Source organism: Stigmatopora argus, chromosome 22 (assembly GCF_051989625.1).
Source record: "Stigmatopora argus isolate UIUO_Sarg chromosome 22, RoL_Sarg_1.0, whole genome shotgun sequence".
Lineage (NCBI taxonomy): Eukaryota > Metazoa > Chordata > Actinopteri > Syngnathiformes > Syngnathidae > Stigmatopora > Stigmatopora argus.
This window is the reverse complement of record NC_135408.1, coordinates 6,760,212-6,786,053: the sequence shown is the minus strand read 5'-3', so window position 1 is coordinate 6,786,053 and position 25,842 is coordinate 6,760,212. Positions and strand designations below refer to the sequence as shown.

The 25,842-nt window shown below is 38.7% G+C and overlaps 4 protein-coding genes across 4 annotated transcripts; all 4 read left to right on the top strand.

Annotated features, from left to right (window-relative positions):
- Positions 1 to 103: 103 nt before the first annotated feature.
- On the top strand, positions 104 to 5,070 carry LOC144068389 (uncharacterized). The gene is made up of 7 exons (XM_077592888.1): positions 104 to 1,334; positions 2,152 to 2,229; positions 2,326 to 2,384; positions 2,828 to 2,975; positions 3,095 to 3,202; positions 3,301 to 3,343; positions 3,700 to 5,070. Exons 1-7 carry the CDS (start codon positions 1,173 to 1,175, stop codon positions 4,230 to 4,232), a joined length of 1,131 nt encoding a protein of 376 aa, XP_077449014.1. The 5' UTR covers positions 104 to 1,172; the 3' UTR covers positions 4,233 to 5,070.
- A 1,957-nt stretch (positions 5,071 to 7,027) lies between these two features.
- On the top strand, positions 7,028 to 15,583 carry LOC144068424 (uncharacterized). Its single transcript, XM_077592958.1, is given in 19 exon segments — positions 7,028 to 7,144; positions 7,248 to 7,495; positions 7,574 to 7,722; positions 8,470 to 8,598; positions 8,676 to 8,837; positions 8,936 to 9,065; positions 9,480 to 9,613; positions 9,696 to 9,855; positions 9,930 to 10,033; positions 10,143 to 10,294; positions 11,948 to 12,255; positions 12,330 to 12,478; positions 12,552 to 12,677; positions 12,755 to 12,916; positions 13,500 to 13,647; positions 13,765 to 13,895; positions 14,019 to 14,178; positions 14,316 to 14,419; positions 14,504 to 15,583. Coding segments are annotated over 19 exon segments (2,859 nt in total). The 5' UTR covers positions 7,028 to 7,045; the 3' UTR covers positions 14,608 to 15,583.
- A 208-nt stretch (positions 15,584 to 15,791) lies between these two features.
- On the top strand, positions 15,792 to 19,495 carry acat1 (acetyl-CoA acetyltransferase 1). Its single transcript, XM_077592523.1, has 12 exons — positions 15,792 to 15,935; positions 16,327 to 16,362; positions 16,537 to 16,654; positions 16,726 to 16,821; positions 17,124 to 17,224; positions 17,437 to 17,580; positions 17,675 to 17,825; positions 17,895 to 17,990; positions 18,070 to 18,183; positions 18,422 to 18,486; positions 18,621 to 18,778; positions 19,111 to 19,495. The coding sequence occupies exons 1-12, from the start codon at positions 15,885 to 15,887 to the stop codon at positions 19,229 to 19,231; spliced, it is 1,251 nt and encodes a 416-aa protein (XP_077448649.1). The 5' UTR covers positions 15,792 to 15,884; the 3' UTR covers positions 19,232 to 19,495.
- Positions 19,496 to 20,625: 1,130 nt separating this feature from the next.
- On the top strand, positions 20,626 to 25,759 carry tmprss2 (transmembrane serine protease 2). The gene is made up of 14 exons (XM_077592522.1): positions 20,626 to 20,793; positions 21,184 to 21,219; positions 21,310 to 21,502; positions 21,821 to 21,913; positions 22,009 to 22,125; positions 22,205 to 22,334; positions 22,601 to 22,717; positions 23,015 to 23,055; positions 23,402 to 23,573; positions 23,765 to 23,937; positions 24,008 to 24,103; positions 24,202 to 24,344; positions 24,418 to 24,570; positions 24,802 to 25,759. The coding sequence occupies exons 2-14, from the start codon at positions 21,211 to 21,213 to the stop codon at positions 24,808 to 24,810; spliced, it is 1,446 nt and encodes a 481-aa protein (XP_077448648.1). The 5' UTR covers positions 20,626 to 20,793; positions 21,184 to 21,210; the 3' UTR covers positions 24,811 to 25,759.
- Positions 25,760 to 25,842: the final 83 nt, after the last annotated feature.

Here is a 25,842-nt window from a genome sequence, read left to right as displayed (position 1 = left end):
AACGCATTAGTCAAATATATACGTGCAACTTAGTCATTTAAGGCTAGTTCTCTGCAGGTTTTGGCCTGTACACATTCATTTCAACAACATCCATTTTCCGAACCGCTTATTCTGACAAGGGTTGCAGGGAGTGCTGGAGCCTATCTCAGCTGTCTTCGGGCACAAGGAAGGGAATACCCTTGATTGGTGGCACGAGGAGACGGACAACTAATCACGCTCATTCATACCGAGGGGCAATTTAGAGTGGTCAACTGGCCTACCATATATGTTTTTGGAATGTGGGAGGAAACCGGAGTACCTGGAGAAAACCCACGCAGGCCCAGAGAGAACATGCAAACTCCACACAGGTGGACCGCAGAGCTGGAATCGTACTCAGGACCCCAGGAATTGTGAGGCCGATACGCTAACCACTCATCCGCCAAGCCGCCTATCAACAACAAATTATAACATTTAAATTGTATTTGAAATAAGTTTTTAATTACAATAAATGGTCCCTCATACACGTGACAACCCTATGTGTAAGATATATATTTTAAGTCATTATGGGGACAAAAGGAGGAGGATAGTATGGACTTATTTGGTCATTTAAAACATTTTCATTCTTTTTTTTATATTTGTTCTCAGAGCAATCAAATAGAATGTGGATTATTTAAAATTTTGAGGGTGTCATCCAGTTCTGGACTGATTCAAATGTGAAATGCGTTGACTACATTTATCCTAATCAAAATTTGCTATAATATTTCCTCTGAGTGGGCGACATCTGTCTCCTTTTGTATATTAAATGTAGATATTAGACTAAAAGCCATTTGGAAGAAATGTGCATATGTATATATGAATGTAAATACATGCCCGTGCATGTGTGTGCGTGTGTAGCACTAATATTATAGGCTATTGAGTGGAAGACAGGGGGTGATCGAGCTATTCCTACTACATATCCCAAATACTGACGCCTGACACGCGGGTCGTCATAAATACATGACGTGCGATTGAGTAAAAGTTGAAACGTGTGTGATAATCTACGTGTCACGGAATACGTTTTACTTATGTGAAAGTTGATGTGATCGCCTACAAAACTGTGTCGACTGCGTCATCCCATCTGTCGTGTCGGGTCAGTCACCTGAGTTTGAGATGTGCATTCCCTGCGAGGTCACGAGAACAGCCAACGTGACAAAATGGATCAGATCTGGCCAAGTTGCGATCCGAGAGACGTGCGCTTCAATTACCAGGCCTTACCTCGCTTCCCGGAGCAAGGCCCGGACATGTTCAACGGAGCGCAGGCTGTTATGCCGCAGGTTTACATGAATAACGCTGCGGGATTTTACAATCACGGACAGGTAAGCGAGCGAGCGCCGTCTCATCTCGTCCGCTTCACCTTTTGAGCTTCACCTTTATTTGGGAATGCATTCAATGATGCCACCCACACGCATGTTTGCAGCCTACTATTGCACGCATGCGTTTGCAAAGGATTTGTTGGTCGCAGTCAACAATTTCCAATGCAAGAAGTGCCAGCTCAGCATGTTGCAATGCACTTGTGCACTATGAGCAATTAGGGGAGAGCAGGGTTGGTTGTCAGTTTATACTCGTGAATAGGAAATAGTCATTTGTTTCATGCAGGGAAGAGCAATACATTAGTTTTTTTCCAGTTTTTAAGTATCTTTCTCTCATTCCTAACAGTAAGTCAGGGTTTCCCTCAGAAACTTGCAAAGCTTTGTGTTTTGGAGGGAGATGAAAAAATGTAAATGTGACAGGAATTCTAAAATAACGCAATTTATTAACAATTGCAAAGGACACTGTCTTTTAATACAGAAAAAAACCTACATTGGAATTCAGCTGAGAATCAGATTTTGTTGACAAATTCAGCATAAAGATTTGGCCATATCGCTTTTAAACATATCACTAGGCTTAGTTAGACTGCGGCAACATTTAAACAACATTTTTCCACTTGTTGTTTTTAGCCTAATTCTTTTTTTTAAATGACAAAATATACTTTAGTTTTGTTTTCTTTGGCAACATCTCTGTCCAGCTTGGTTATTTTGATGCGTTGAGGTCATTATACAAAAAACACATATTTTTCCGCCCAAATCCGATAATCTAAAAAATTTACATAGTACAATACATAATATGTTTTGCTTCATGTTTCTATTCCCACAGCAGGTGCCGTATTGGTGGCCCGTGCAAAACTTTGTTCCGCCAGCTTCCGTCAACTTTGCTACGGCTCCACCACAAATGGTAAAATCTTCCTTGACTGAACATTCTTGGAGACGACTGTCATATTCCAAATTGCGGCTATCATAACTATTAAGACTGTTTATACTTGTTTTTCAGATGGGGGGCACAACAATGATGATGCCTGGAAACCCCAATCTTGCTCCAAGTGTGTTTTCGTAAGTGACAAACATTGAACAAAAAAAATGAAACATCAAATGTCAAACAACACTGCAAAAAATATTTCCCTCCAAACTTTGGAGTTCTCCTGAATGTCCTTCATGACGCCCACTTATCCATCATTGGCAAGTCTTACGACACTTGGCTGAGCGACCAAACGGGTTCTGCTTTTTTTGTTTTGTTCCGTGTGGGATTTGTGATGCTAAAAACAAAAATGCTTGGTGACAAATGAACTAAAAATAGTGCTTAATTTAACTTGTGCCTCCCTTCAGAGTATTTACTGCATTTTTGGGACAATAGGTCCCAAAAATTCAGTCATTGGATGTTCCTTTAATGTTTCTGGGATGGTGATACGATTTGACAGCGAGCTGGGTGGTCGTAGTTCAGTTTGAACTTGTTATAAGTCTTAATGGATAAATGGACTGTCTCCTGTCATTAATAGGAGAGATGTGGACGACGAAGTGGAGCAGCAATACATAAAGAAGCCACCAAATGCCTTTATGGTGTTTGCAAGGAAGCACCGCAAAGCGCTCATGGGAAAACTGGATAAAAAAGACAGTGCTTCGGTTAATGTCATCCTGGGAGGAATGGTAAATGCTCTAATCACACAATTGTGTGAAATGACAGTGTGGAAACAGTGCAAATGACGGCTTGTATTTTTTATTTTCATTGTTTTTAATCTTTACACTAACAATGTGTGTGTCAACAGTGGAATTCACTACCACAACAAGACCAGGCCAAATACTACGAGGAAGCAGATGTTGAGAGGCGACGTCATGCTCAGTTGTATCCCAACTGGTCAATGTGTGACAACTATGTGTGTCCAAAAGTTTGAGTACCATGTCAACCGTGCTACTAACGGGATACATATACAGATTTGTTGTTGTTTGCTGATTTCTGCTTCTTATTGTGTAGGGCAAAAAGAGAAAGCGAATGCGGGGCAATGCTGGAATTGCAGGTAATCCTCTCTTTCAATTCTTCCAATCCATTGCTTCTCAAATAGGGGTCCTCCGTGACTCATTTAATTGGAAAATGATTACTGTTTATAGTTTTGCCAGAGAAGTGGGGCGCAAAATGTTTTCTTCCTGGAGATGCAAAATAATTGCGTACTTAGTAATCACACTGGTTGACAATTAAGTACAAAAAAGTCTGACTTATATTCCAGAAAATAGGATACATGCTTATGTTGGGAAAATAATAAGGAAATAGGAGTGCTCTTGTTTGTGCCCTTTGTCTTTGACAATGAGACAATGAAAAAAACTGCTTTTTAAAGTACCCTTGTTCCATACTGACCGACATGTTTCGTTCCACAAGATCCCGAGGCTCCGCAGCCCACCAGGATGTGTATGGCTCCGGTCCAGTCGGGCATGATGGGGCCCGAGCGCTACCCAACGCAGGGAGATTCCCAGTCCGTCAGCAGCATGGCATGTTTACCACTGCAGCAGCAGCAACAGCAGCAGCCGCCTAAAGCCAGCCTTCCAGCTTTTGTGCACAACTTCCTGCCTCCGGCCGCACCCACTTCATCCGCGATGGAGTTTTCCCAGCTTCTGAGCGATGTCAATTACACGCCCCTGGTCCTGGAAAAAAATGCCCGAGCGTGCACGGTGAATTCCTGTGAACCTCAGAGCATCGAGGAAGAGCTCCACGTACTACTGGGGCGATTTGAGGACGAATCCTCCACGACACAGACAGAGCAGTCTACAGCAGAGCTCAATTTAGAGGAAGAGCTCCAAAGCCTACTGGAGCGTTTTCATACCAAGCCCTCCACCGCACAGTTGGGGACAGACAGGCTCCATTCTGTCTTTGAGGGTTTAGGAATCACCGCCGCTGATACCGGAGGGTGTTGAGAGTTTCGCAAAGGGCGAGATGCTGGAGCCAATCTATGAAAACAAATGAACACTTTAGCATTTGTGCTTCATAGACACAATTACCGAATCCTCAAAGTTTACAACATGTTTTTTTGTTTGTTTTTTTAAATCACAGGCAATAAAATGCCACTGCACTTTATTTTATGACGGGACGCTATTTGGTTTCTCGTTGGAATTCACACAAGGAAACAAGATCCGATCAATATCTGGACTTTTGTTCATAGCCGCCCGGATGGACGTTAATCTCTTCATTTAGTATTCACTGCTACTCCCTTTTGGATTGCAAATGATTGCTCGCTTCAAAAAAAGAAAATAGGGTTGGAGTAGTTTGGATAGACAAATACCCTATTGTTTGATAACATGCTAAGCGCCCTTACTTTTTCCGTCATTGGATTACAGTAAGTATGCCAGTAAATCAACTAAAACTGAGCTTTAGTTTGATTTTCGCTATCATTGCCCAATGTCCTCACTAAAAAGAAGACCTTCCCTGATGGAATCTTGACAAAGCTCCCAACTACAACTCTTATGAACTTGCTATTTGCACTATTATATGCTGCAAACTCATTCATTCATTGCCAGTGTAGATATTAATGTGTAAATATTTTTATATCCTATTCACATGTATACATATACCAGTATGCAATATACAAAACTTGTATATTGCAACTACTGTTTATCATTGTATATAACAGAAGATGCATCCCATATGCTGCAGTATGTATTTATTTTTTCACACCTCATAAGATGCCAGCTGCATTGGCATTGGCTATGTACCTCTACTCTGCACAATGACAATAAAATTATCAGTCTACTTTATTTAAAAAAAAACATTAAAGTCATACGTCTATATGTACTTAGTACTAGTTATTGGTCATGTAAACAGGAAAAAGCTATCGGAATCAAACCCATTTATATTGGGTAGGCTGGCATTGAGAGATTGTTGACATTGATGGTGATAAAAACATTTTAAAACTAATGAAAGTGGTAGAATTTCAAGCATTTTCATTAAATTTCCATATCGCTTATCCTCGCAAGGGGGTGCTGGAGCCTATCCCAGCCAAACTATGGGTATGAGACAGGTGACACCCTGAATTAGTGGTCAGCCAATTGCACATGAGAGAATATTAATGAAAGAAAATTCATAAGGCCATCCAATTATCCTTTAAAGCTGTTAAAACCATTGTATGTGTTATTTGTCCAGGACATTCCCAAGACTGAAAACAGACAAGAGTAACGTCATCTTGGTTTTTTTTCTCCACATTTCTATGATGCAAATAATGGTTTGTGAAAAGAGGAACTGTCTGAATGATGTGATCATGGCTTGCATCTTCCTTGTTTCATCTTACACATTGCGTCGTGCATAGAAAAGCTTTTGAGGTAATGCGTACACCACATGTTGGACTTTTTTTTTGACAGGTTGCACTTATGTTGGGGTTAAGAAACGCAAACCCTGTGCAAGAAACAACAAACTTTAACTGCGTAAGGTTGGGCATCTGATCTTACACATAACCACTAGACGTACAGGTGGCCTGAGGGATGAGTTGTTGCAGCTTCCTTTTTCTGCAAACTAGTGTTTCATTCATAAATATATCTACAGTGTGGATTAGGCTCACTAAAGAAGCTTAAATTCTTTTACATTTCTCAACTTTAATAATAGTTTGTGCCTCTATAATTTCCAATCTTTATAAGAAATGGTAGAATATCTATTTTGTTTTAGCCCAGTCAAATTGGATTGCAATAAATATTTCTGCATGGGCTTGCAGCTTTTTTATTGTGTACAATGCAGAACATCCCTATTTGGCAATAGCTGTAGTTGCTGTAAATATTATGTGGAAATGGATGTCTAATCCAAAGGAGTGGTTTAAGCTTACGACAAAGTGTTGCAATACTGGTATTTTCTGTAATGACTAATTTAATGTTTGGGTTTTGAGTGTTAGTCATACATGTGTGTGTTTAGTATTCATTTAATATATTCGCCTCAAGTCTTTCACACTACTATAGGGTTATTATTTGAATGGGATTTTCTTAAGAAAAGTCATCTTTTTGATCAAATTCAAATAAATTCTTAATACATTATTTTCAATAACAAGAACACATTATAATGTTACAATTAAAATAGAGCAGGTATAAGGGGACGGGGGCACTCTTTGCACTTCAAAACTCATTTTGAGCTATTTAACCAAAAATTGAATTGAATCCAGAACTGAACAGCAAGTGAAAGATCATTTATCAAGCACATTTAAAATGACAATAAGTAGAATAAAGTGCTGTAGACAAGATAAAAGCAGTTGGAGACAAATTGTCTTGTAGGCGAGGTTGTTGACACAATTGGAAAATTGATTCTGAATTTGAGCAATGTCTGTTTGAGTTATTTTTTTGTTCCACTTGCTTTTAAAGATGCTGTGATGTAACCACAAATCAAAAAGAATAATCTTGCCTTTGGTAATCATCCACCAGCAACAAAATAATTCATGTATAAGCATATTGTAGCATACATAATTATTTTTCCCATTTAAAACAAAACAAAAATAATCAGAAATAGACTACTGCATACAATTAAATTGCAATTGAACATTTGAATTTTACCAATCACCTCATTCTAAATCTGATAGGGCATAATTTATCAAATCCTATGTCGAGCGTTGTGGAAAACTTTGAAGTTGTGTGAGTAATCAAACCCAACTTCCTCTTTTTCCATATTAGGCGAACGGTGGTTTGTCAACATAGTGGCATTTAGGCTATAAAAGCACTGCCATGAGCACAGAAACACATGTTGAATAGATTGAGAAAACATGGGGACGCTTAATCTATACATTTTACTATGCATAGCAGCTGCAGTCTTCGCTGGACCCGTTCCATACCTCACCGCCCAAGATGAGAACTTTGCAGAGGTGAGTTACATAGAATATTTTTGCTCCGTCCATCTGTCAAACGTACGGAGCACATTATGTTATGTAGCACATTATTTCTTGTTAAAATGGCCTTGTTTTGCAGAACTACCTGAAAAAATTCTACGACCTCAAAGACGAAAGCGGCCCGACTGTAAGACGTGCGATAAGCCAACTCAGTCAAAAGCTGAGTAACATGCAGAAATTCTTCGGTTTACAAATAACCGGGAGGCTGGATGACGACACCATGGAGATGATGAAGAAGGCCCGTTGTGGCGTTCCCGACAGCTCGGTTGCCGGATTCTCGACTTTTGGAAATGCTTTCAAGTGGCAAACAAATAGTCTGACGTACAGGTAAGTGATTTTTAAGAGAAAGGTTATGAGGATCTGTCGATGCCATTCCTTTTTTTTGTATGTTTCGTTCATCTGCAGGATTGAGAACTTCACACCCGATATGGCACAGTCAGAAGTTGAGGACTCCATAGCAAAAGCATTGGACGTTTGGGCCAAAGTTACTCCTCTTAGATTCACTCGAATCTACAGTGGAACGGCAGACATCATGGTCTCATTTGGTCGTCTCTGTAAGTCGAAAATCGTTATCTGGAAATTGTATGGAAGTGAAACTTGTTAGGCTTTCTATGTATTCTAAGAAGACGCATTGTACTCAGGGGTGTTGAAATTATTTGAGAATTATGGTATATAAGTATATGAAGGACTTCCAAATCTAATCGATTAAATGACAACTATAGAATTTGTAAATGAATTTGTCACTATTCTGAAAGTCTGCAAACATTTTGAGACATTTGTTTTGTTGCTAAATATTTATAATACATAGCAACTTATCCAAAAGTATTTATCTTTGTATGTCCAGTAAATTGTTCGATCGCTGCCAGCCCCCCTATCAAAAAATGGATTGGACCACTATCCCTGTCATAGGCAGTCAATGAGTTGGTTGACTTTAATTTAGTTTTGGTTTTATGAGTGAATATGTATAATAAATAGCTGGTTATTTAAAATGATTTATCTCACATCATCAACACGTTACGTGAGAACATATGGTCATTGGTGCTTACTCCAAACCATTCTTGGCTTGTCCAAATTCAGGTGCTATTGAGCAACTGTTGTGGTTAAAAATAAAATGAAAACACCCATAACAAAATGTTATGTAACATGCTGGTGACAGGTTAGTGCAAGCATTCCCTACAAGCTATTTCTTGTATTTTCAAAGAGGATCACATGATGAAATTGTGATATTACACCAAACATCTGAAGCAGTGTGTGGATGCCTAAATGTATCACCTCTGATGTAAATGTTTTATTGTTAACAGCCCACGGTGATTTTTACCCCTTTGACGGTCCTGGGGGGACTCTGGCTCACGCCTTCGCCCCAGGTTCTGGTATTGGAGGAGACGCTCACTTTGACGAGGATGAAACCTTCACTTTCCGCTCAAATGCTGGTACGGAATTCAATCGTATTTCATATTAAACTGAAAAAATGCATGTGAATGTGCTAATGACGGATGATTTTTTGCAGGATTCGTTCTTTTCCTGGTGGCTGCCCATGAGTTTGGTCACTCTTTGGGATTATCTCATTCTCAGGACCCAGGCGCTCTGATGTACCCTATTTACTCATATACAAACCCTTCCAGGTTTCGCCTTCCCCAAGATGACGTGAACGGCATCCAGGCTCTTTATGGTAGGTTATGGCAGGCTACTTGGCTGAAGATAGCCACGCACTGTTTAGTCGTTTTCCCACAGTTGCCAAGCAACAACACCTCCATGTTTAATCTACAGGTCCCAATTCTGATACTGAAACAAATCCTGATATCCCCCCACCACCTTCCACCCCCGATGCTTGTGACGAAACCATGGTGCTGGATGCTGTGGCCACCCTAAGAGGAGATATGCTCTTCTTCAAAGACAGGTATCACAGGAATAGACAACCAAAAGTCAAGTCTATATTGTATTCTGGAATAGTAGTCCATAGTAAAACGTAGTACCGTATTTTTCCGAGCCAAAGAAAGCACAATGAAGAGGAATAATGTGAGTTGCATTGGAGTATAAATTGCATTTTTGGGGAGGGCCATTTTTAATATAGAGGGGTAAAACAACAGGAGAATAGGCATCTGATCACTGCACAATTTTCAAATAACTGTAGCCTAAAAAAAAACATGCTGTCGGTGGTCAGAAAAAAACCCATACAAGTCACTTTTGAATATTCATAGATTTATAGTGCAGAAAATAGGGTTGTAATAATTGTCTCCAAAATACAGTCATTAATAAGATAGGTGATCCACTGAGTGATCTCTGCATCATTTTGCATTTTGTGTGGTTTCAGTTTCTTTTGGCGAGTTTACCCCCAAAGCAGTACGCCTCAGCAAAGTTTCATCACAAACCTGTGGGCCAATAGCCCCAGTAGGATTGATGCAGCTTATGAGAGCCAAATATCAGATAAAGTTTTTGTCTTCAAAGGTACCGTATATGTCTCCGAACTCTATTTTAGCTTGCACTAAAATGGTATGGCTGATATTCAGAAGCTATCCTCTTTCCGCAGGTCGTCAAGTTTGGGCTTTCCGGGGATACGATCTTGTTCCAGGATACCCTAAATCCATAACAAGTTTTGGTCTGCCCAAAGAAGTGAAAAAAATCGATGCAGCTCTATATGATGTGCAGTCAGAGAGGACACTATTATTTGTTGGAAGAATGTATTACAGGTCAGTTGGAAGGATTTTATCGATTGGTAGGATTATGTTTGCTAAATGGTGTCATTATGTTTTTCTGTCAAAAGCTATAATGAAGCCAGTAAGAAGATTGACCAGGGATCCCCCAAACGTGTTGATCAGAAATTCTCTGGGCTAACGGGGAGGGTGACAGCAGCTTTTCAGTACAGAGGTGAGTTAACAATATGGAACAGCGCTAATAGTCTGGGTGCAAAGTTTCATACAGTATATAAAAGTTATTTCCTTAAAAATGAAATTGAGCCTTTTTTTTTTGCTTTCAGGTTTTGCCTATATTTACAGTGGACGCCTCATGTTTGAGTACAGCCTGAGCAGTGGGACATTTTACCGTGTTTTGGGAAACAACTATTTCTTGCCCTGCAATAACTACTAGATATACATACGTACATATCTCATTTTAGTCAAGCAGTATTTAGTATTTAAGATTTTATTTATTTTAAACTATTTTAATTAAAAAAATTCAACTGTTTTTTTTGCCTTGGAATTCTTACAAAGTCATATGAAGTTAAAATGTGCCTCACACATTGTATTGTTTTCCTTGAACAGAGATTGCAGCTACTGTGACTGCACATTTAAATGTATAAATGCTGAAACTGTGATAAATATATTGTGGAATAAATCCAATTTATAGTACGTAACTTTGTTGTCAGTTCATTATTTGAATGTACTGCATTTTGTTTTCAGGTCTCACCTATTTATTTTGGAACTTGATGTCTTGTTTTGGTTTATTTGGCACATTTTAATGCACATTGTGAGCCAGCCATTACAGAAAAATGTGGCATGCTCATTAAATGGACATGACAAGACAACGCTTGCCTCGGGCACATGTTCCTTATCTGGTATGGTGTTAGCTCAAAGGCAGAAAAATAGAGTGACAAACAGAGTTGAAATGGATTTGATGTCAACAATGTCAAGGATCTTGTTTTATAAATATATATATTTCTATATAAATAAGAACCCAAACAATTATCACATTGTATTTTTATATTAAGCTAACCAGTGTAAAACTAAATACTGAAATTGTAGTTTCCTATATTGATTGGCAATAATTGACAGTGTCACTATTTAAGCAACTAACCGCATGTAGTGTTAAAGTCAACAGGATGTAGACTGAATTCATGCTTCTTTTGCGGTTCTTATTCCACATTTTCATCATGTGCTACGGGCGAATAAAAACGGCATCGGGTTTGCACACCCTCTGTCTAGACCATGCATTTATTTTATTTTTTTTAGGTCAAATTATTGTCCAAATTGTATGGTTTTGTTGAATGACTAACCAGTACATTTGCTTATCACTGAGTCAGGATCACTGTTTCTCACCACGCCCGCCCCCCAACTCAAATCCTATATAACAGCACCTTCAGCACAGGGGCAACACAACGCATCTTCTTATTAGAAGCACAAGCTTGACATTTCAATCAAATCTCAACACAACAGTTTGCATCTAATTCACAACAAGAAATGCTTGCCAAGTGGCCTGTTCAGACAATCCCAGGAATGTTTCATTGCCCGATCTTGTGTCCTTCTCCGCTCATTATACCGCCAATCCCTAACCTTATCTCAGGAATTAACCAAAGGGCTTTAAGAGTGTGCAGAGCATGCGAAGAAGAATTGAAGTGTGCGCTTAGTTGCTCTCTGAAGCAAGATAATAATCATGGAAAGTTCATTAGCTGTCAAAGTATTGCTAATGACGGCAACAATGGTCATCACTGCAGCTGTGCCGACCATCCTAACCAGTGAAGAAGATCTCGCTAAAGCTCAGGTAAACAAATGCTGCCGCTCTTCAATGTGATTATATTATAGTCTGATAGATTTCTATGTCACTTATCCATTCAATGCTTGAAAAGCATAACACCATTTTTTTGTTATCTTAAGTGCCCTGTTATTTTGAGTAGTCCAAACTCATTTGATGAAATGAAAATTGTTAGTGGTGAAGTGGTCAGTACGTGCGCCACACAGGTCTCAGATTGAGGGCTCAATCCCCCAGCAAAGTAACCAATTGTACAAAGATGCAATAAACGTTTCACCCAATTACTTTTCAACAAACTCTGTAAGATGATGAAATGAGTTTGTAAAAAGAAATAATCAAATGATCCATCTATATTTTTTCTCTTTTGTCAAGGATTACCTTTCCCAATATTTCTCTGAAGTGGGAGTCACCACGAATAGTGAGATATGGCGTGGCGGTTTTGACTCCTTTGAAGAAACTCTCAAAATAATGCAAGAGTTTTTTGGTCTGGAGGTAACAGGACAGTTGGACTCCAACACCTTGGAAATTATGTCCAAACCACGCTGTGGCTTTACAGACTTGAATAAATTCAAGTATGCTCACTTTGATGGCCAACCCAAGTGGGACACGAATGTGATTACGTACAGGTTAGACATTATTTGTTTTAATATGATGCAGTAATTCGACAATGTAACCGCAAGTGTTTGTCAACTCTTACTAGGGTCACTGAATATACGCCAGATTTGACTCAAAGTTTTGTGGATACCACCCTGGCCAAGGCGCTGCAGATTTACAGTGATGTCATTCCATTGGATTTTAAGCAGATTCAAAGCGGCTTTGCAGACATAATGATCAAATTCTCGGCTCGTAGTAAGTCCTAACTCTTTCCGCGATGAGGTTTTTATAATATTGACCATTAACTTAAAGTCCCTTTGGAATCCAGATCATGGAGATTTTGTACCCTTTGATGGGCAAGGTGGGGTCCTGGCTCACGCCTTTTCCCCTGGTGAGGGCAGAGGTGGCGACACCCATTTTGATGAGGACGAACGCTGGAGTCAGACATCATTAGGTGGCGCCATGAATCATTATCACGCAAATCCTATTTCGCTCAAGTCGAAAATCCACCATTTCTTTTCTTATTTATAGGAACCAACCTGTTCTTGGTGGCAGCTCATGAGTTTGGACATGCACTTGGATTGTCCCACTCTAAAGTTCGAACAGCCCTAATGTATCCCACCTACCAGTACGTTAACACAGAGGGCTATGTGCTACCAGATGATGACCGAAGGGGTGTGCAGTCACTATATGGTGAGTTCATGAATAGAAAATTCAATTTAGGGGGGAAATTGTGAGGGAATTCTTTCATTTGGCTCGGTATACTGCAATTGTGCAGAATGATGTGGAATAATCTTGGATGAGGTTTTGGGTGGGCAATTCTGGGTCAGTTCCTATTGATTTTTACGCATTTTCCCATCACTTTGTGTTCATTTTGGCAGAATTCAAGTCATTTTCTCTTGATTTTGGGGCATTTCGGTTCCTGTTGATTTTTGGGTGGGTCCAATTTGAACATCAATAGAACTGAATGGAGAAATGTAAGGTTTTTTTTAATGAATGCTGACTGTGAAATGGAAATAATTAGCTCAATTGAAAAGCAATGGGGCCATACATAAAGAATTGGAATGTTTTTAGCATATTTTGCAAAAACAGCACAATTCTGCATTAATTTGGTAAATTTCTTAGTTTCTACAACTGCAAACATTTGTTTTTTCACCAGACAACCAAAATATTACTGCAAAAAGTGGCTGTTCATTTGTGTTTGTCAAATGCAATGGCGTCGTCGGATGCATTCCGAAGTGCAAAATAAATCAAGCCAATTATTTATTTCTTAAAGGAGTCAGAGCTTCAACTCAGCCAACAGATAGTCCTGATTCTACTCCGCAACCTGATCCACCTGCGCCACCACCAGACCGTTGTAGTCGCAATCTCGTTTTTGACGCTGTAACCTCAATACAGGGTGTTCTTTATTTCTTCAAGGGCAGGTAAGACAAACATAGATAGATCCAGTACATTGATTTAACACAACACACAAATCAAGTTTTACCAGAAAAATCTTGCAAATATCTACTGAGATGTTAAATGTTCTATTTGTTTCCAAGCCATTTTTGGAAAAGGACCCGTAACTGGGACGGCGTCACTATGAGGACAATTAGTAATGTCTGGTCAGGGATTAACAAGGTTGATGCTGCTTATGAGTATAAGAATCGCAACGTGGTTCTTCTATTTGAAGGTAAACAAAACTCTCCCAGTTGAAACTGCATTCACTGTAGTACTTTGAACTACGAAATATGAAGGATCTGAGTAACAAGTCTACAAGTATAAATCATACTAACTCAACTTTCTCTTGAATAAGGTGCCCGCTACTGGCAAGTCAGAAGAAACACTGTCTTACCTGGATTTCCCAAACCGATCAGTGACTTTGGCTTGCCTTCATCCTTAACCAAAATCGACGCCGCTGTCCACGTGCCATTTGTGGGAAGAACGCTCTTCTTTGCAAACAATAAATACTGGAGGTGAGTACTCTGGTTTGCATCTACCAGGCAACAAACAGATACAATTGCAACCTTTATAAAGAGTAGAACATTCACAAAATGACGTGTGCTGAGACGATGTCAGTCAAATGTCTATGTTGGTTATTAAATCCATCTAGCTATAATGAAAGGAGGGGCCGGATGGATCATAGAAACCCAAAAATGATTCGCACGGAGCTCCCTGGGATTGGCTACAAAGTTGATGCTGCTTTTGAGTACAGAGGTAGGTCGTTTTCAAAGATTTTTTTTCCCCATCTGTTACTTTATCTTGTCTGGATGTAGGCAAACAAAACACCATATTTTGCAGGGTACCTGTTCTTTTCGTATGGATCCAGGCAGACACAGTACAATTATGTGAGAAGGAGAGCAGTTCGCACTCTGATCAATTCTGACTGGATGGACTGTGACTGAACAGTCACCCAAATCTCCTCGAATCACAATATTTCTACCTTTGGTTTATATCATGTCTGGTTCATTAGGTCATAGGGTTATTTAGTATGTCTGATTATTAGCATGGGCTAAAACATGGGTGTGCAAACTTTATTTTCTGTGGGCCGCTTTCCCTAAAATCAAAGGATGTAACTTGAAAAAGGACGGTCTTTTTTATATATTTAGGCTGCAATATATTCCTGAGGTTTAAGGATATTGCAAAATATATACTATCTTCAACATGTATATAAATATATAATTACACTACTGAAATGAACTTTCCAGAAGAGAGAAAAGCCAGTGACCATAAAAAAGTCAAGAAAATCACAACCAACATAGCCCCATATCAGATTGTTTTTTTTGTTTGTTTTTTTAAATGATCTATGAGATTCATTTATTCATTTTCTGAACCGCTTATCCTCACAAAGGGGTGCTGGAGCCTATCCCAGCTCACTTTGGGCACAAGGCAGGGAACACCCTGAATCGGTGGCCAGCCAATCACAGGGTACGAGGAGACAGACAACCAACCATTCATGCTCACACACATACCTAGGGGCAATTTAGAATGTCCAACTCGACTACCATACATGCTTTTGGAATGTGGGAGGAAACCAGAGTACCAAGAGAAAACCCACGCAGGCCCAGGGAGAACATGCTAACGCCACACAGAGAACTGATCTGGATTTGACCTAAGAATCCCACCCACTGTTTGAGTGGCGACCTCCATCTAGTGTTAAAGCTGAGAAATTCAACATAATGGAGGCTGTATAGAAGATATATTTCAATGAATATAAAAACTGGGCAGCCGGCCGCAGGTGACCCACGGGCGATATTTTGGACACCACTAGGCTAAACTGACATAATGACAAGGGGTTATTTTGTCTTTCAAAGAGCATGTCAACTATATGGCAACAATTAATGTGATCTTTTTACCAAAAATAAATCATCTGTAAAAATACTGTGTTTCACTGTCATTGATTATTTCAACAGGGTTAATCAAATAAATCAAGATAAAATGCTTTTCCCATGATTACAGATTAGTTAAGTATGAAAAGAAATGTTAATCATGTATCTTTTTCAAAGAAATGATGCCATAGTTTATTTATGCATCGCTTTTGGGTTTTTTTTAACTTTAGGTTACGTCATAGGGACACACCCCCACTGTGATTGGCTGCGTATCTTCATTGTCGTATCCTTCCACTGTTGACACTTCCTAGTTGAAGGTGAAGTGGCCCTAAACTTGTATCACCGGGTTCACAATGTCATCCAGTGGACTTTTAACCCTACGTTCCCTGACATGCAAGTCCCTGGTAAGTGTGGGTGTGCTCATAAAATACATCAATGGTAGATCTCGTTATTTGTGGCATTACTGAGTTGCCGTTGTGCTTGTAAACACCATAGCTGCAAGTGCTAAGCTAGCAAGCTAACCTTATTGCAGCCATCGCATGTGACTGTGATCATTTATCATTTATTCTCACTTGAGTCAAATGGTATTTCATAAAGCTTTAAATAAAAAGGCTTCTTGCCTACTGCTGATCATTGTTTGTCATCACAGGATTTTATTTGAGAATAGCTCAAGTGACAAAACTACACACAATGTTAGCCAGCCTGTATTGTCCTTTATTTCGTGTATACATATTTTTCCTAACTAACTTTCGTACATGTATGCGTCACTGTCCTTATTTTTTTTCCTCAAAACAGATCTCAAGAACTTACACGTCTCGCCCGTCTCTCAATGTAAGTTAAATTGCAAATCGATGTTGCTTTTCCATGTTTGCACTGTAAACTTAGCGTGTATTGCAGGGGTAGCGAGCACGTGGCTCTCGAGCCGCATGCGGCTCCCGGCCAACTGCGTGGTGTGGCTCATTGGCTCTCACAGTTGACATTTTTTGCTTATTGTGATGGTTTCAGGAAGTGTTCATTGTTAGTTCGGCCCGCACTCCAATGGGCTCCTTCAAGGGCAGTCTGGCAGCTGTTTCAGCTACAAAATTGGGCTCTGTTGCAATTAAAGGAGCAATCGATAAAGCAGGTACTTTGTTATTTGCATGTTGAAAGTGATTTTGATATCAATTAATAGGATTTTTTTTATCATCAATGTAGGAATAAAACCTGAAGATGTGAATGAGGTCTACATGGGGAATGTGCTCCAAGCAGGAGAAGGGCAAGCACCCACCAGGCAAGCCTTACTTGGAGCAGGTATGAGACCTTTAAGGGTTTAGATAGAAATTATTTCACTCCTATTATCTGATCCTCAGTGGACATCATATAGTGGACCAGTCTTTTTTTCATATATATGCCTAATTTATACATTTGCTCTCTTAATGTTAAAAAAGTGCACTAAAATAAGTAATAAAAAGCACCTACGACTGGTAGAGTGATAAACAAGGGTCAGTAGCATCACGTGGAAAAACCATTTTATTGCTCCCCATAATAATAGAATAGCATTCTATTCTATTTTTAATCGCTTTGCATTTAAATTCTATTTGTACTATTTTTAGGTTTGACGCTTGGCACTCCAGCAACCACCATCAATAAAGTTTGTGCCTCTGGGATGAAGTCTATCATGATGGCAGCCCAGAGTTTAATGTGTGGGCATCAGGTAGCTAAATGAATTTTAGTTTGTGTTTATGTGGGTAACATCACATTAAAAAGTTGCCAGTTTGTAATGAATGGCCCTCATTTGTGTGGACTTTGTTATCGTATGGCAAAGGAAATATTGAGGCTCAACGTGAATAAACAGGTCCAGCGCTAACCACTAAGCTGCTGGGCCGCCCATGTCTTATTGTGTTTTTATTTTTTATTATTGCTAAGGATGTCATGGTGGCTGGAGGTATGGAGAGCATGTCCAATGTGCCTTATGTGATGGCCAGGGAAACTCTGACCTACGGTGGCGTTCAATTGGAAGACCTTATTGTGAAAGATGGACTCACCGATGTCTACAATAAATTCCACATGGTGACTGTTAGCTTATTCCGAAATCCCAGATGTCAACCAGTTCTATCATTGCCTAATCTTGTGATTGCTTATATTTTATGTGTTAACCAAATAGGGCAACTGCGCAGAGAACACTGCTAGGAAGAGCAACATCACCAGGGAGGAGCAAGACAGCTTTGCAATCAACTCCTACACACGCAGTAAAGCTGCCTTCGAGTCAGGAGTGTTGGCTAAGGAAATTGTTCCAGTTAGCATACCACAAAGAGGTTGTTGTTGGGTGTCCACGGTGGGGTTCATCTTTTACTCGGTATCTTTAATGATCTTGACATTTTTAGGCAAACCTGATGTGGTGGTGTCTGAGGATGAGGAGTGGAGGCGTGTGGATTTCAGTAAAGTTCCCAAACTGAAAGCAGTGTTTCAGAAAGAAAATGGTACTCAACAGTTAGTTTTTCCTTCATTGTATGTTTTGGGTATTTTTTTAATTTAATACTGTTTATATCTTTTTTTTAGGTACAGTGACGGCTGCCAATGCAAGCACTCTGAATGATGGGGCGGCTGCCCTTGTATTAATGACAGCAGACGCTGCAAAAAAACATAATGTCACTCCACTTGCCAGGATTGTATGTAAGTGCACACGATGCAAGTATTATTCGGGTATGTTAGAAAAAGAAAAACACAAAAATATGTTGTTTGGTCTTATTCATAAAAGTACACTGGTTCCGTATTCCTCGATGCAGAAAGGGGGTTAGTGCATGTCAAGTATCTGACTCATGTTGGTTAGCAATGACTGTGTTAAAAGAGGGGTTTTAGTGTACTTTTTAAAAGAAAAAGAAAACATTGTTTTTTTCTCACAACCACCTAGCTTTTGCTGATGCAGCTGTTGCACCTATTGATTTCCCCATTGCTCCCGCATTTGCTGTGCCAAAGGTATGTGCACTAATTCTTAACTGAGTTATCTACATTTAGTAATTAGTTTTTCCCAGTAATTGTAAACCAGATTCAGTCTATTGCTCCAACGCTTTGGTCACATTAAAATTCCTTCATGTGTGTCTGTTGTGGAGGCCCTGGATGCAGCTGGATTGACAAAAGATGATATCGCCATGTGGGAGATCAACGAGGCCTTTAGCGTGGTTGTTCTGGCCAACATCAAAATGCTGGATATCGACCCTGAAAAAGTAAATGTCAACGGGGGAGCCGTGTCACTGGGACACCCCATTGGGTAAGCAAAAAGAAAATCTGTAAATTCCACACTTGTGCACCACCTAAATTTCAGAACATTTTAGAAATTAGAACACTACAGGCTGAAATTTAGCGAACTCAAAACTTTAAGCAACAATAAGTTTGGAATGACTTAATCAACCCTGATCCAAAATGTAACAATATATATATATATATAGGATGGATAGATACTGGCCCATTCTTTCATATCTACCAAGTTTTAAGACGATCGATTCATGAATGACAGATGAGTAGAACGTCAGAGTTATTGTCCACAAGAACAACAACAACTTGAGCGGTGACGTGACATGACATGGGTGATGTCCTTTTCAGGATGTCTGGTGCAAGAATTGTGGGTCACATGGTCCATCACCTCAAGTCTGGCCAGTACGGTCTGGCTGGTATCTGCAATGGAGGTGGAGGAGCCTCCTCAATTATTATCCAGAAATTGTAGAAAGGGGGATGCCTCTTTTACTACGTGCTTTGAACTGCTGAGTGAGAGCTTTTAAACTCCCAATTGCATTTTAAGAACGAAGAATGTAGGTTGTTTGCTTTTTTCAAGTTACAAAACAGTTGGCCTATTCACATGGCAAACAACAATTCAACTCCAATGACTTAACTCCAACATGTCACACTCCTTTGTTAAACAATTGAACGGAGAAAAAAAGTTATTTCACTTTGAATTCAAAGGGCTGAATAAATAGTTTTCATAAAAGCAGTGCACTATTTGTTTTTGTGACAATGTTTAAATTAGCAGAAGTAGCACACTACAACTGATGGTGTCAAGTTGCTCATCTTCAAGGCAAATGACAGCAGTGCCTGTGAGGTCATTGGTTCTTTATCCCATTTGTGGATTGTTGTTAGCAAAGGAGCCAATGATTGATGAAGCCTAGTTCATTATTGACTTTGCTCGCTATGAAAGAGAGTAGAACACAATGCACTTCACTGTAATGTCGTTTCTAACTTTGGTTTGAAAGAAGAGAACACTCCATTCTGACAATCTGTGACATTATTTTTTTTGTTTATTGCGTTTCAATGCTGTGCAACAAGCGACTGAAATATCTCTGGACAGCTTTTTATTTTTACTTAAAGTATCTGACCTATCAAACCAAACAAAAAAGAAATTAGATTCCGGATCAGCATGTCAATTGGTTAAGCACAAGCAAGACAAAATAAATCGATGTGTTGAAAATTGTGATCTAATATGAAGTGTTTAATTCATAATGATGGTTTAAATTCACAAATCACAAATGGTCGTTAATAAAATAGGTTCATTTATTATTATTCAATTACTTATTATATTAGACTTGTCATGCCATTTTATTATGCCATCATAACACTTCCCTGTATTCAAGACTGGAATATTAGTCATATGAGACACAATGTACAGTAAGGAAGAAAAAGTTAAACATTAAGAATGTCACCTATTCTAAAAGCCTATTATTGTACACAGTCATGTTTTATATACTTTTTTTTTGGACTTCCAAGATGACTAAGACCATTTTTTTCCGTTTTCTGCTTGCCAACACTCAAACATAAAGCTAAATATTAACAGAATCTCAGTCCTTGGGCTACAAGTATTTTCTATGGTTGACTTTCCCATTTGTTTGGATGTTATTGATTAAAACAAAAAACAGGCAAATAAATAATTAACGTACATGTTTCCAATACGTAAAGCTTTGGCTGTTAGAGGACACTTGAAAAGTTTTTTTCCAATATTTAAATTGATCAATATTGTTGGTAGATTTATTGTAATTGTAGTAATGACCGTTAACCTCATTTGTAATAATAGAACTGGGCGTATCAATAGCTTGCTTCAAAAACTGTTTGCTCATGCCGTTTTTGAATTTTGAAGAATGACATGAATCAAGTGATGAGCAGGCGGGCTTGTGTACACATTAAAAAAAAGGGGGAGGGCGTGGTCATGACTGTCAAATACTTGCGCTGAGGTGCGTACGAGAAAGAACAAGAGCCAGAGAACACAGAAAAACCAGCTGGAGAAATAAAGATTTAAAGGTAGGATACTTGTTTTTTCTTCATAGTATTGTTCTATCTCAGAGTTTCTTTATTTGTTGTTACAATATGTAAGCAATGCAAACCTTTAGAATGTAATGCTGAAATGTGAAACAACTTCGAGAAAACTAGAGAAATGTAATTTAGCATAGTGATTATGATGTAATTTTTTTTCTCCTCAATATGAGCTTACTTTGAAGAACTGGTGAAGTCAAGAATAATTCAGAATCATAACTTGAAATTTTAATATGGTACAAGTACTATAAATAGATAAAATTGCCCAAAAATAACTTTAAATGGTACTAGGCTAAAAGAATGATTTAAAAAAAAACATGTTTTTGTACATTCCTTGGATTTATATATCAGCCTATTCTACTTCTGTACTGATTGCAGGACGCACCTTTCTGTTTTACCATCAAAATGAATCAGGTAAGTCATTTTCTAATAAGCATTTTTTACTAACTCAATATGAGCCTGATATGTGTTCATTCATATCCAATCCTCGCTTCATTTCAACAGGAAAATTTCCCCACCTATGACAACATCGGCTTTCAGAATGAGGAAGGTAGACCCCCACCTTATTCCCCCCAACATGGACTATATCCCGCTATCCCTCGAGCAACTCCAAGCTACATTCTCGCCACTCCAAACCCAATTAATACTCACCAATCTACGGCACCTGCTGTACCACAAGATACTGCAAAAAACAAAGGTAAATATTGCTTCATACACCAAATAATCATACACGCGTCAGACAAAAAATTGCTTGTTTTTTGCCTAAATTCCTTTTGGTCTCATGTGTGTTTTCTGTGACAAAAAAAGGCTGAAAACAATTTGAAATATGAAATAAAACTTGTGTCTGGAAGATTTTATATCGTTTTATTTTTTTGTATACTAAAGTTGTCTTACGTCAGAACATGTTAGTTAACCTTATTTTTGTCACTGGCTTAATTGTTATGTTTGGTGTTTTTTTTCCCCAAAAGCTCCTCATATTTGTAAATTGACTTCTTTCTTTTGTCTGGCCTTACAGAAATTAAGCGATGTCATTGGAATCGTATCCTTTGTGCATCCGTGTGTTTTATTCTTGTCTTGGCGGTGCTCGCCATCCTGTTGTGGTACTTCTGTAAGTCACATTTTTTTTATTCAATAACTGACCTGAGCTGTCCGGGAAATGATTTTGCTGGTTTCTGGTAACTGTTTTATTTGATGTGATTGCAGTGTACCACCAATGTGCACTGGGGAAATCTTGCACATATAGTGGGGAATGTCTACGCAAATCCCAGTGGTGTGACGGTGTCAAAGACTGTTCCAACGGGGAGGACGAGTCCCTTTGCTGTATTTTTTTTTTCAATTCATTTGGTTTTGGCTACAGGTTTAGTTGCTTTCAAATGTGCCTTTTCCCCCCATTTGACAGTTCGCCTTTACGGAGGCAACTTTATTTTGGAGAGTTTCTCATCGCGCAGCCAATCGTGGATGCCAGTGTGTGCTGACCAATGGGATGACAACTATGGGAAAACCGTGTGTGAGCAAATGGGTTATAACAGGTGAGTTTCTTTAAGAGAAAGATTTAATTGCCGCTCTGGAGCTTTCTGATGTCATACAAAATATGTATTTATACAAACACGAATTTACCAGATTTCACTGGCTAATCCAAAAACAAAAACAAAGGGGAGATATTAAAAATGCTCCAGCTTTGACACCTGATCTTATGCGAGTAGGGTCGACTGTCAAATGATAAAGGATTGTTCCGCTTCTTTTGGAGTATGTTTCATCCAACCGTAGTAATGATCTTCTCTGGTTTGACTCTTAGGGAAAATTATGTATCCTCCAGCCAGATGAGCAATGGTTATTCAGCCTTGAAAGGATTCATGAAGCTCATGCCGGGCAGTGACCACAAATCGCTCGTACACTCCCAGCTATCCTACAGGTTTGTTGACTGGCTACTGCACAAGGTTGAAATTCTCGTATAAAAATATCATTGTCATGTTTATGGGAAAAAAAAGTAGCTACTCCTTAAACCTGCAATCAGGAAAAACTGCAACACTTGTTACCGTTTGTATGTCTGACTGTTGTTTAATATATATTTGATACATTCTAAAGTAGAAACATTGTTTGCAGAGGAGGTCCGTTTTTTTGGGTGGTGTGTGTATGTAGTATACTTAGGTTTAATATATATTATGGGATATGTTTATTGAAATACTTTTCTTATTATCTCCATTTGCAGCCAAAGTTGTGAAACGAGTTCTATTGGGCTTCGTTGTATGGGTAAGATAACTATTCTGATATATTTAGGTAAAGATAATGAGTTTACAGCGACAGATGAGGATGTTTCCCATTAAAAAGAGAAGATATTCCTTTCAGGCAGCAGTGTGTTCCATTATGTAATGATTCGTCATGTTAAAACAAGGTAGTCAGTCCCACCAATGTTGCAGATTTCTAACAGAACTTTAGTTTGGAATGGCTATGAACCGGCTTCCCCCAGATGAAGGGTGTATGGAGTCCAGGGATGGAAAATCCTGCCACAGATTGCACTCTAATTAGGAGATGCCTGACTATTGTGTGTCCAAGGCAGCTTGAGTTATTAAAAACAGAAGCAATATTTGTGTCTTAGATTGTGGAGAGAGTTTTGCACCCTTCAGGAGTCGCATCGTTGGGGGTAGCGAAGCTTTAAATGGTGCCTGGCCGTGGCAGGTGAGTCTTCAGATTTTTGGTCGGAGACACTTATGTGGAGGTTCCATCATCAGCCCATACTGGATTGTATCTGCTGCACATTGTTTCCAACAGTGAGTTTGAACTTGTGTTTCCTCTTTAACAGATTTATTTGCATTTGTAAATAATGTGGAAGTTAGTTTTTGAATGTACTGTTTGCCCAAATGACAATGGAAAAAAGACAAGGAAGTAAAAGATTTTTGAAAAATGTTGATTCTCTCATTTTGGATGTTCTAATATTATCTATTTTTCCCTCAAATCGCAGGTACTCCAGACCATGGATGTGGACGGTCCAGTCGGGCGATGTCAGCTTATCTAAAATGAGATTTAAGCAGGGCAACAAAGTTAAAAAAATAATCAGTCATGAGGACTATGACCCAGAAACAAACAATAATGACATCGCCCTTTTAAAACTGAAAACACCCTTAACATTTTCAGGTAAAGTACTAAATTCTACAACTCAATTCTTCATTCGTTTCAATGACGAAGCGAATTGTTCATCCATCAGAGACTGTGAAGCCAGTTTGCTTGCCAAACATGGGAATGGAATTTTCCGCTGGACAACCGGCTTGGATCACAGGTTGGGGAGCTTTGCGAACGTCAGGTGAGACAAACCTTTTGAAGAAAAATATTTCAGGTCAGGCTAAATTGTGAATTCAAAATATTTATCTCAGTGCTGCTATAATTCTCTTCTTCATTCAGGCCGATCCCCCGATGTACTTCATCAAGCTGAAGTCACTATTTACAGCAGAGAGATATGCAACAAACGTGCAATATTGAATGGGGCAGTTACAGAATCAATGGTTTGTGCTGGCGAATTAAATGGTGGCGTAGATTCATGTCAGGTGAGTTTGACTTTGCCACCTATATCCGAAAACAATCCTGTTGGACTTAGGACGGGACTTTTGTGTGTTGCAGGGCGACAGTGGGGGGCCCTTGGTGGTTAGAAAGGCAGATGTGTGGTGGCTGGCGGGGGACACAAGTTGGGGGATCGAATGTGCTCTGAAGAACAAACCTGGTGTCTACGGCAATGTAACCCACTTTCTTGACTGGATATTTTGGCAGATGCAGGTACCGTAATTATAAATGCATCCATCAAGCCTTCAGAAATGATAAATAATTCCAAACAAGTATTTTTATGCTGAAAACTAAGTGGTCAGACAACTTTGCTTGTTTTTTTAAGTGACCATGTACGTATATATGATATATTTTTAAGACATTTTAGTTGGTCATTGTTATTGGATAGAAGGAAAGGTTTTCACTAAATCCTTTTTTTAAAATATTTTTTTCTTCTCTCAACAGATTGAATGATGAAAATACTCGGGAACTGTCACTTTTAACCATTGTTTCTTATTCCCGATGATTACAAAAAAAAAATGCACTTTGGAATAGAAATATTTAAACACTTTGTTTCTATTTGAACAAATGTAAATAGACTTTTTTCTGTTAAGAGAGCAAGAACACCCCAAAACCCTGTTTTATCTCTGTGTCTATGTTGTGTGAACAACAGAAGTGACATTCCTTATATCCTTATCATATTAATGTTATCTTGTTTTACATAGCTGATTTGAGAATATTAGTTTCCCACTAAAATGTAGCCTTTTCCACACACTGTTAAAATGCCCAAAAAATAATAATGTATTATGTTCTGTAGATCATGTGACACTATCTCCTTTTTATTTATTTTAAAGGGATACTGTACATCACAACCATATTTTTGGGGGTGGAAATGTTCTACTTTGAGAGTGCTTTGTTTGATTTTAGAGCAAGGAACTATTGACAGGATTTCTCATGCAAGCCGATGGAGGTAGTTAAGGCAATTTAAGGAAATAGTTGTCAGGATGAGTGAGTTAGTGGACTGTACGATCCAGGAAGTGGTCATTTCACCGTGACTCATTGTCTACTTTTGAATGATTGACTATGTGTTCACTTGGCCTTCTTTATGTTAACATTGTACATTGTACATTGTAGAAGAGGTTAAATTGACTTCTGTGTATGCTTTTGAGCGCAAAAGTGACAATGATACTCCTGTATTTGCATGTGTTTTCTCGTAACTGTTCTGTGTTGCAGTAATTTTTGCAATAAGTGAGTGGGGTCCATAATATTGACATTTTTTAAATTAAAAAAAAAGCTTTTTTATAAAATGTATTCTCAAAGTTTATGTTAACATTTCAAAAAAGGACTTCTGGATACTTCTGTTGTTCTCAATATTTCATTGAAGACTTGGAATTTTATTTAAAATAAATGCAGATCATTATGATTTTTTTTTGTTTAAAACCTGCACTATAATATACAGAATGTTTTCTTTCGGGTGTTTTGATCAAATGATACTTTACCTATATA

Coding starts and splice junctions, on each gene's coding strand:
- tmprss2 (XM_077592522.1), top strand. Junction 22,335..22,600: donor GAGCAAATGGGTTATAACAG/GTGAGTTTCTTT, acceptor TTTGACTCTTAG/GGAAAATTATGTATCCTCCA. Junction 24,104..24,201: donor GGGAGCTTTGCGAACGTCAG/GTGAGACAAACC, acceptor TTCTTCATTCAG/GCCGATCCCCCGATGTACTT.
- LOC144068389 (XM_077592888.1), top strand. CDS start 1,173: ATGGATCAGATCTGGCCAAGTTGCGATCCGAGAGACGTGCGCTTCAAT. Junction 1,335..2,151: donor GATTTTACAATCACGGACAG/GTAAGCGAGCGA, acceptor CTATTCCCACAG/CAGGTGCCGTATTGGTGGCC. Junction 3,203..3,300: donor GGTCAATGTGTGACAACTAT/GTGTGTCCAAAA, acceptor CTTATTGTGTAG/GGCAAAAAGAGAAAGCGAAT.
- acat1 (XM_077592523.1), top strand. CDS start 15,885: ATGTCATCCAGTGGACTTTTAACCCTACGTTCCCTGACATGCAAGTCC. Junction 15,936..16,326: donor CCCTGACATGCAAGTCCCTG/GTAAGTGTGGGT, acceptor TCCTCAAAACAG/ATCTCAAGAACTTACACGTC. Junction 17,581..17,674: donor TCTACAATAAATTCCACATG/GTGACTGTTAGC, acceptor TTAACCAAATAG/GGCAACTGCGCAGAGAACAC.